Genomic DNA, 9,923 nt, shown 5'->3' with positions numbered 1-9,923 from the left:
AGAAGAGTTTGAGCAGCTACTTTAAAAAAGCAGCAGGCCAGGCATGCCATCAGTCAAGCAGAGAGTCCATTGAAAAGGAGCTCAACCTCTATCTCCAACTGGACGCTGGTCCAGACACAGACCCACTGGAATGGTGGAGGCAGCATGAGGCACATTTCCCCCGAGTGGCCAAGCTAGCAAGGAAATACTTGTGTATCCCTGCAACAAGTTCCCCATCAGAGCGGGCATTCAGCACAAGTGGGAACATTGTTACATGCCAGAGGTCAGCACTTAAACCAGCAAGAGTTGACCAGCTTGTATTCCTGGCACTCAACCTGTAGAAGCCTGAGATTCAGCAACACAAGGCAAAAAAATTGAAATGTTGCTGCCAAATATCTGATTTATTTCTTTTTTTAAATCTTTGGATGTTTTCATATCCATGCTACTTGAAAGAGTTTTGTTTGTTATATTATACAGTATATATTTTTGAATATATTGTGATCCTTATTTAGCAGCTGCACTTTAAACTTGGAAGGGTTCCATGTTTACATTTGGTATTTTGTATACCAATATTTTCTTTATGCCTGTATTTATTTTAATTTGCTGCTACCATTGACACTTGAAGAAGTGTTTTTTTTTCTACTTAGATTTTGAATTTATATTGTGAGCCTGATTTTGCTGCTGCACTTTGGAACTTGTGTTCCATTTTTACATTTGGATTTCAAACTTGAGTGTTGTTTTTTACTTGTTATATTGTGACCCATACTTTGCTGCTACACTTTAAACTCAGAAGTGTTCAATTTGTTATTTTATATACCCACCATTACCAATATTTGTTATATAAAATTACATAAACTATTCATTCATTGAATTTACAGAAAAAGTGCTATATCGGGATATATATCGTTATCGGGATATAAATTGTTATCGGGATATAAAATGAGCTATGTCGGGATATGAGATTTTGGTCATATCGCCCAGCCCTAATTATAATGAATATAACTCAAACTTCTATGAAAAGACCATATCTGTACACCATTCAGTGAGAGAATAATGTGATTGTGAATTTAAATTGGTTGCTATTGTTGTGGAAATATAATCAGGACAAATTGATAATGATCAAGAATATTTTTCTTCTTTGTCTGACAATCCCTGAATTAAATATTATCATTACAACTTATGTCACACCAGAGGACGATTATTAGGACTACCACACAAAAAAGTGTATATAAAGTGAAATTAATAAGGAAATGGATGGGGCCTCACTCAGTTTTGAATTATAGACATATTAAGTAATACAACGATATGTAATTTGACTTGCATTTTAGAAGAAAAAGAAAATCACATCAACTACCCATATATCAAATATTACACATCGCGGATTTACATGATCATAGGAGCAAATTTTATGCATTGCCCTTTGATTCTTCGGCAGCGGCCATTTTCTTTATAACATCAGAGACACTGAACACATCAGCGAGGCAACAGTTTGTCGGGCCTTAAGAAAAGTGACTCTGGCTCTGAAAAGACTTTTGCCCGTTTTTGTGGTTTCTAGGGCTGTAGTCAACCAAAGAAAATCTTAGTCGACTAAAGTCGCACATAATCTTCAACTTACCGATTAGTTGTGGGGGGGAAAAAAAATCTGCACGTTATTTTTTCTTCTGCAGTGGTGTGTCTGTGTCACTCTGCAGTTACACCTCCAAAACACTAGTCAGCAGTGGAGGACTCTGTTAAGTGCTGTAAAGTTTAGTTCAAATCAAACTTTATTTATATAGTTGATTCAAAACACACATTAAATATGGCTTAATAGAGACAATTTCAAACACAAGTACGCAAACTGGCTTCACTATAAATCGCAGAACTGACAGACAAACACTTGTCTTTATCTGGACACATTTCCCCCACCGTTACAACATGCTAACGTTATTAGCACAAGTCTATGGCATTTTACATTGTATAAATTAGCCTAGCGTCTAGCGATCTTTGCCTCTTCTCATATAAAACCAGAAAAAGCAACATTCAACAAAGGTAACGGCACACAGTTTGGCTCCATTACAACTCACAACATTCACCGACAAAACAACTGCCTTATACTAAACACGTTTCCCAAGCAAATGCAATATGCTAACGTTATTAGTGCCAGCCTACGGCATTTTACACGGTATACATTAACCTAGCGACGCGCGGAGATTTCCTCTGCTCATATTAAGCCAGGATAAATCCCTAAGTATAAATCCCTGAAGGATAAATCACACACAAGTCTTATAATGCCATTTTAGTGGAGGCTTTACTGTCTCCACAATTTATTGTTTCTTATCTGTGAAATGCAAGTAAATACAAGCTTCGTTTCCACTGAGGGAAATGGTGTCAGCTTACAGAAACAGGTAACTTAGCCTGGGATTTCATGCTTTAATACTTTCTGCAGATCGCAACAGCATGTTATTTAGGTCACAACACAGTTCTTTTATTCACCTCAACCCCAGAGTGGGATGGATGGATGGATGGATGGATGGATGGATGGATGGATGGATGGATGGATGGATGGATAGATAGATATACATACATACATACATACATACATACATAGATAGATAGATATTTCTATACTGTATAAACACTGTATAAACACAATATACACAATACAAAACATAGTATAGCATATTATGTATAGCACACCTTTGTGCAAATATTCACTTTTCCACCAGCTGTGCTGCAAATATCCCCTGCTGCTCATCCTTCTGTATCTTTTTTTCAAATTATCTTGACCACAGTCCTATTTTCATAGTTATAATACCAATACCAAAATTAATTTCAGTGTTTATGTAAATATTGGAAATGTTTTTTTACTACTTTTGAGGGATCACAGCAGTCAGTGTAATAAGAATAAGAAGAACTTTATTAATCCCCAAAGAAAATTTCAAAGAAGTCTGTAAGATCATCTATTAAACAAAGAATTATTAAGTCTGATGGCTGTGGGTATAAGAGAGTGAGTGTGTGTGAGAAATAAACTCAATCAACAATCAAGCTTTTTCTTTATTAAAATATATTAATAAATTTATTAATATGCTATATTATTAATATGCTATACTATGTTTTGTATTGTGTATATTGTGTTTATACAGTATAGCCTATATCTATCTATCTATCTATCTATCTATCTATCCCACTCTGGGGTTGAGGTGAATAAAATAACTGTGTTGTGACCTAAATAACATGCTGTTGCTATCTGCAGAAAGTATTAAAGCATGAAATCCCGCATTTTTAATGTACGAAAGCATCCTGTATCATAACTACATGTGTGCCGTTTGTAACAAACCAAACCTCGTGAAAATCAGTTGAAAATTCAGTGAGTTATTCTATTTTACTTGTGCATACAGATCCTTCCTCAATAGAAGTGAATGCACTGTGGAGGCGAAGCGAGACCCATCCAAGATGGCGGCCGGCGAGGACGCGCTCAGGCACTCGATGCGGCGTCTATGTATATATGTCTATGGGTGGAACACACACGCAGCGTTCCGCACTTCCGTGTCAGTGTGTCTGCAAACTTTATGTAATTTCTACAAGCTCCACTTCGTTTCTGTTTTGATGAAGGATGGGTAACGAAACCCCATGCTAAATTAGCATTAACTATGAAAGACCGCAGTATTGATAAGTGCTAACGGTACACACACACACACACACACACACACACACACACACACACACACAGTGGAAACGAAGTGAAGATAACTCGAAAATGACTCGAGTTGACGGCAGCTACACTCGTTACTGTAAAATGACTCGAGTTGACGGCAGCTACACTCGTTACTGTAAGTGAAATTAAACCTTTGCGAGTAAGAAGCCAATACTTTATCAATACGTGTTCAGCAAGCATGAACACGTAAACATGTAGACAGCGATATTCAATATGCTCCGTCCACAGTCTCTTATCCACTGTCACTAACGTTATGTCTTACACAAGGACAGCACGCTAGTTCAGCTGATAGCAAACTGTTACTAATAAGCTCAAGACAGCTGTCTGTATGTAGACTAACTTAGTTTGAAACTTATCTTAAAATACTTTTAAACTGAGCTGCTGGCTGAGACAAACAGCCCCAACTCTCTACACCTGCATGTAACCAGCCAAGCTGGGGGAGCCAAATACAGGGCACAGGCCGAATCATCATCACGCTAATTTGAATAAATTATCCGTAGCTTTGAGGTGTAGTGGAAACGCAAACCACACAGATTACCAGGAATTATTTTACCCAGGTAAATAAATGCCTGGTAATAAAAGTTCCAGGAAATGTTGGTGGAAAGGGGGCTTATGTGGATACATTATGCAATGATCTATGAATACTTTTCTTGTATTAAAAAAATTCTGCGGTGTAATAAGATGCATTTATGGGACTGACATTCCATCATAGCTCCATCTGAGAATAAAGTAGATTACTTGAATAGGAAATCATTTCACAGCAATTCAGCAATTCAATTAACCTCATCCTAATATTGCAAGAATGGCACAAGTAGGCTATAAGCAAACTTTTTTTTACCGGTCTGTACAATATTTTTGTGTTTGCCGTAATAGATTTTTTTTCCATGTTCAAAGTCTCATTCGCGATCATGAAAATCTCTGATTCAGTTGGGATGAGTAAGTGGCTCTGCTTTTAACTCCGCTTTCTGACACTGAAAATCATGTTATCTGCACTCCACTGATGATGTCATTTGGTGCTCATCGTGAACGCGCTTCACGCATGCTGAACATACCCAGAGTTGATTGAACTAATTCTGATCAGCTGTTCTGGAGCTGAAAACTCAGAGGTTCCCAGCTCAGACTCAGTCAACTCGGAGATGGGGATTAAGCTCAGAGTTTGTTGAGCCTGCTTTCTGAAATAGGGCCCTGGAGATGTGTAGTGAAGTGTCCAGGCTTCTTTCCGCCCCTTCGTCCTTTTCTGACTACCATTTATTATCTAACTTAAATGTTAATTGGGGAAATATGTTCCTCTTTGCAAAGTCTTTTAGTCTAATAAATGGCAATTAACGGCTCAGAACACCCTTAAAGTGGAGTACAACAGGCAGAGTTATAAGTCCCTGTGCCGTCGTTACACTGTATATCAGCACGGCTCCTTTCCAGTCAGATTGCTTAGTCGGAACCAACTGTTGCACAACAATCTGTCGAATCGTAAGTCAACTTCAGTGTCGTCAAAAGAATTACATTTTAACACGACACACTTCCACTGAATAGAATTTGATGTTAAGTCTGGGTCTGACTGGGTCCGCTAAGTTACTTCCGAGTTTATCTGGTTTTATAATGCAGCTAGCAGCTTATTTTTAACGGTAACCTCCGGTAAAACAAACAAAACAAAAAAAAAACAGACGCCATTACTACACCAGTCAACAAGACAGGCGAGTGCCCACGAACTATGACTCCACTAGGTCTGCACTATCTGTGTGTAGCCGTAAACCAAACACTGGTAATAATGATAATAGTAATGTGGTAACTTACACGTTCTGTTCTTCGATGCTGCGCCGCGTTCCCGGTTCAAGCTCAATTTGAAATGTCGCTCGACCCGAGACGTCACTGCCACCTCCTTCTTCTTCTTTGTGTTTTCTGGCGGATTGCAATACCAACTTTAAAGTTGCATACCGCCACCTACTGGATCGGAGTATGTAAGACAGGCTCTAGTTTTACATTACATTATATCATGTATAAATAATAAAGAAACAAAACAAAATTAAAAAAGAAGAAAAAAAGAAAAGAAAAGAAACGCCAACCGCTATATTCTATAAAACAAACCAGTGTTATATAGGTAATCTATTACCCCTCTCTGTGTCTCCCACATCTCTTCTTCCTCTTCTTCCTCTTCTTCTTCTTCTTCTCTCAATTTATTGGCGGATTGCAAACAATTTCCAGGTGTATACCGTCACCTACTGTACAAGAGTGTGCAACATCATGTCATTTAGCCTGTTTCTTAAATCCTACTCAACCGCCTAGTGTCCTTTAAGAAATGAATAAGTGCCTTCCTGGTGTTTTTAACCCCCTCTCCCTCTGTTCCCAGTATCCCACTCAAATTCCACTCACGTCCTGCCTTTCTGACTTTATCCTGTAGCCTTTCTCGTTCTATTTCATACATGTTACAGTACAGTAGAATATGTTCAGCGTTTTCCATACTCCACAGTTCTCACACTTGTCACTATTCCTTTTCCCCATAACATACAGCGTGCCATTTAGTTCTGTGTGATCTAATCTTAGTCTTGTTATGACTCTTTCCTCCCTTCTGTTCCTTTCTTTATAATTCTTTATTATGATAGACTTTTGTATTTTGTGGTATCCCTGTCCTTTCTGGTCTTCCTTCCACCTTTTCTGCCATATTTACAATCCCTTCTTCTTTATCACTGCTTTCCCTTCTCCTTTTCCTAGTGGAACTGGTACTGTTATTTCCTTTCCTAGAGCTGTTTTTGCTAATTTGTCAGCACACTCATTCCCTGCTATTCCCACGTGTGCTGGCACCCAACAGAACTGTACTTCTGTACCACCCCTGTGTATTCTGAACAAACTGTAAATGTCAATGAGCAAATCTTCTCTTCCGGATGATGCTGATTAAATACTTTCCACTACGGCTACTGAATCTGTGCATACCACCACCCTATCTGGTCTGACCTCTTCCACCACCTATAACCCAATAATGACTGCCACCATTTCTGCTGTATATGCTGATAGTCGGTCTGACAATCTTTTGGAGATGGATATATTATACTCAGGGCTGTACACACCAATTCCCACATGTTCCTGTTGATTTTTTACCCGTCTGTGTATATTTTCATGTAGTTGTGATAGCTATTTCTCAGGTAACAACTTGATTTGATGCCCACTTCATCCATTATCCATTCTTTTTTTCTGTTCCAGAATGCTGATGTCTATATTTATTTCTGGAAAGAGCCAAGGAGGTATACTACTGTTTGGGATTGCTTTACTGAACTCTAACATCTCCATTCCATATGTTACCAGTCTCTCTTCTCTTGACCACCCAAACCCCTGCCTCTGGAATTTAGAATATTCCCAGCAATCCTGCATTATCATCGTTGTAAGGTTTTCCTCCCCACTCCCTTTTAGTCTTATCCAATATGCAAGTGCAAGTTTTTCTCTTCTTAACTCCAGTGGTGTCTCTCCTGCTTCTACTAACACTGCATTAGTGGGTGTTGACCTAATAGCTCCTAAACATATTCTCAGTGCTCTATACTGTAGTCTGTTTACTTTTGGTAATGATGTCTTTGCTGCTGCTCCATATATTATACAACCATAGTCTATTGTAGAGCTCATAATTGCCCTATATAAGTCAATTAATGACTGTTTATCTGCCCCCCAGTCACAACCTGCCACAGTTCGAAGTAAGTTAATAACCTTTTTGCATTTAGTTTCCAAATGTTCAATATGTACCTCCCATGCATATTTGCTATCTAGCCATAATCCCAGGTGCTTAAATTAATTTACCCTCTCCATCGGCTGACCATATAGTTTTAGCTTCTCAGTAACAATCTTGCACTTGTTTGTAAATATCATGTAACATGACTTGCTTGTTGACAGTTTGAACCCCCACTCATATGACCACTTTTCCACTTTATCTATTGCTTTCCCCATATTCTTAATGACATGCGGACCATTTCTTCCCCTCATCCATATGGCCCCATCATCTGCGTACAGCGCTGATTTGATGCATCATCTAAATTTGCAAATATGTTATTTACCATTACATTGAACAACACAGGACTGATTGCACTCCCCTGGGGAATACCATTTTCTATTTCATAATCCTTAGAAACTTCTGCTCCAACCTTGACCTTAAACTTCCTGCCATAAATCCATAATCCAATTATATAGTCTCCCTCCAATACCTATTTTACTTAATTTGATAAGCAACCCATCCCTCCACATGGAATCATATGCTTTTTCGATGTCAAAGTATACTATTGCCATTAACTCTTTCATTTTTAGTGTCTTTTCTACCTCGTTACTTACTCTAACTAAAGCATCCATTGTGGATCGTCCTTTCCTAAATCCACTCTGAACATTACTTAGTAAACATCTCTGTTCCAACACATATGACAGCCTCCGAACTATTATCTTCTCCAACCATTTACATAAGTGAGACGTCAAGGCTATGGGTCTATAGCTACCAGGTTTAGCAGGATCCTTCCCTGGTTTATTAAATGGCAGCATTATTGCTCATTTCCCACTACCACCTCCTCTTCTTTTTCTTCTTCTTATGGCGGTTGGCATCCATATGCGTTGCATTACTGCCACCCATTGGATTATATCAGTTTCGCAGTGTAAACTGTTCAGACCATTATGTTTATTATATTGAAATAACATACAGAACAAGTCGGGGAATACTATACAAAGACAAAAGATAGAATTTAGCAGCAATGGTGGAAATTATATTACAACAAAACAACACAATCAAATACAAAGATGATAGTAATAATAGTAAACACAATAGTAACTTTTTGTAATTTTTTAAAGTAATAATAATAATGATTAATAACAATAACAATAGATAAATAAATAAGGGATGGCCATGATAATCACAAAAACAACAATAACAAAAAAAACACCACTGTCATCATCACTGCCACAACATCAAAAACAACGACAACGACGACAACATAACAATAGTACTATATAATCTTATGGTCCTCCTAGAGACAAACATTCAACATAAAAATAATATGTACAATAATGTAAAAAAAAAACATCATAAAACAGTTAAGAAAATAATCTTAAAGTATGTAGTGATGTAGTGGAAGCAGGTGGTTATGCGTTGCTCAGCTGGGCCAATAAAAAAAATGGGTTATTTGCTTCTTGAAAGGGTTTATACTTGTGCAGGTTCTAATGTGGACTGGTAACATGTTCCAAAAGTGGGGACCTCTGAATCTAATTGAGAACTGAGGGAAAGTAGACCTGAAAAGTGTAGGATGAAGATTATTTGCTGACCTTGTGTTGAAGTGATGGATTTGGGAATTGAACTGAAATACAGAATGGAAACAGATTGGAAGTAACTTGTGAATGGATTGATCAACAAAAATACATATTTGAAAAATATTTACAGCAGAGATGGGAAGAATGCTCAGGGATTGAAACAATGGGGTGGATCTAGTGAACCTGTTGGAAAATGTTGCCATTTTGATAAATCGTTTATGTAAGGTAAGGATACAGTTGAGGTTGCTCTTGAAAGTAATTGCCCAAGTAATATTACAGTATGAAATGAAAGGATAAATCATAGTATAATATATATTGATCAGGACTTTTCTAGACAGTAAATGACATATTCTTCTGATAACTCCAATATTTTTTTGTAATCTTGTTTGAAATGAACTTAATATGACTTTTCCAAGTCAGATTTTCATCAATAAGAATACCTAGAAATTTAGTTACAGTGACCCTTTCCAAGATGTTATTGTCAATATAAACATTAGGAAGAGTGTTTGTTGCTTGTTGATTTCTAGGGGTAAATAACATGTATGAGCTTTTCTTTATATTAAGTGACAATTTGTTTGCCTTGAATCAGGTGTCAACTTTGCGCAATTCAGTGTTCATTTCTGATATTAATTTGGGTCCATTCTTACCAGATAAAAAAATTAATCTGCAAAGACAATAAAAGATGTTTTTGAGGATTTCATGTATAGATCATTCACATAATAAGAAACAGTAACAGGCCCAAAATCAGTCCTTGGAGAAAACCACAAGAAATTGACCTATAATCAGATAAGGTACTGTTCCAAGAAACAAACTGGATTCTATCAATTTCAATTTCAATTTTATTTATAAAGCCCAATATCACAAATCACAATTTGCCTCACAGGGCTTTACAGCATACGACATCCCTCTGTCCTTATGACCCTCGCAGCGGATAAGGAAAAACTCCCCAAAAAAACCCCTGTAACGGGGAAAAAAAACGGTAGAAACC

The 9,923-nt window shown here is 37.5% G+C and overlaps 2 protein-coding genes across 4 annotated transcripts in view; one reads left to right on the top strand and one right to left on the bottom strand.

Annotated features, from left to right (window-relative positions):
* ska1 (spindle and kinetochore associated complex subunit 1) overlaps nt 1-5,684 on the bottom strand; it is a 283,761-nt gene extending 278,077 nt beyond the window's left edge. Inside the window, exon 1 of one of the 3 annotated variants that reach the window (XM_050072297.1) lies at nt 5,465-5,684. The gene's annotated coding sequence lies outside the window, so the exon portion shown is untranslated. The remainder of the gene's footprint in view (nt 1-5,464) is intronic. The other 2 variants (XM_050072295.1, XM_050072296.1) reach the window with 2 other exon arrangements.
* The window catches only part of LOC126407426 (uncharacterized), a 45,778-nt gene continuing 39,631 nt past the window's right edge, over nt 3,777-9,923 (top strand). The window contains exons 1-2 of the mRNA XM_050072300.1: nt 3,777-3,788; nt 6,866-6,906. Of these exons, the coding sequence (XP_049928257.1) occupies nt 6,867-6,906 (40 nt within the window). The 5' untranslated portion in view covers nt 3,777-3,788; nt 6,866. The remainder of the gene's footprint in view (nt 3,789-6,865; nt 6,907-9,923) is intronic.

The sequence above is a fragment of the Epinephelus moara genome, chromosome 20 (assembly GCF_006386435.1).
Source record: "Epinephelus moara isolate mb chromosome 20, YSFRI_EMoa_1.0, whole genome shotgun sequence".
Lineage (NCBI taxonomy): Eukaryota > Metazoa > Chordata > Actinopteri > Perciformes > Serranidae > Epinephelus > Epinephelus moara.
This window is presented reverse-complemented; position numbering and strand designations above follow the sequence as displayed.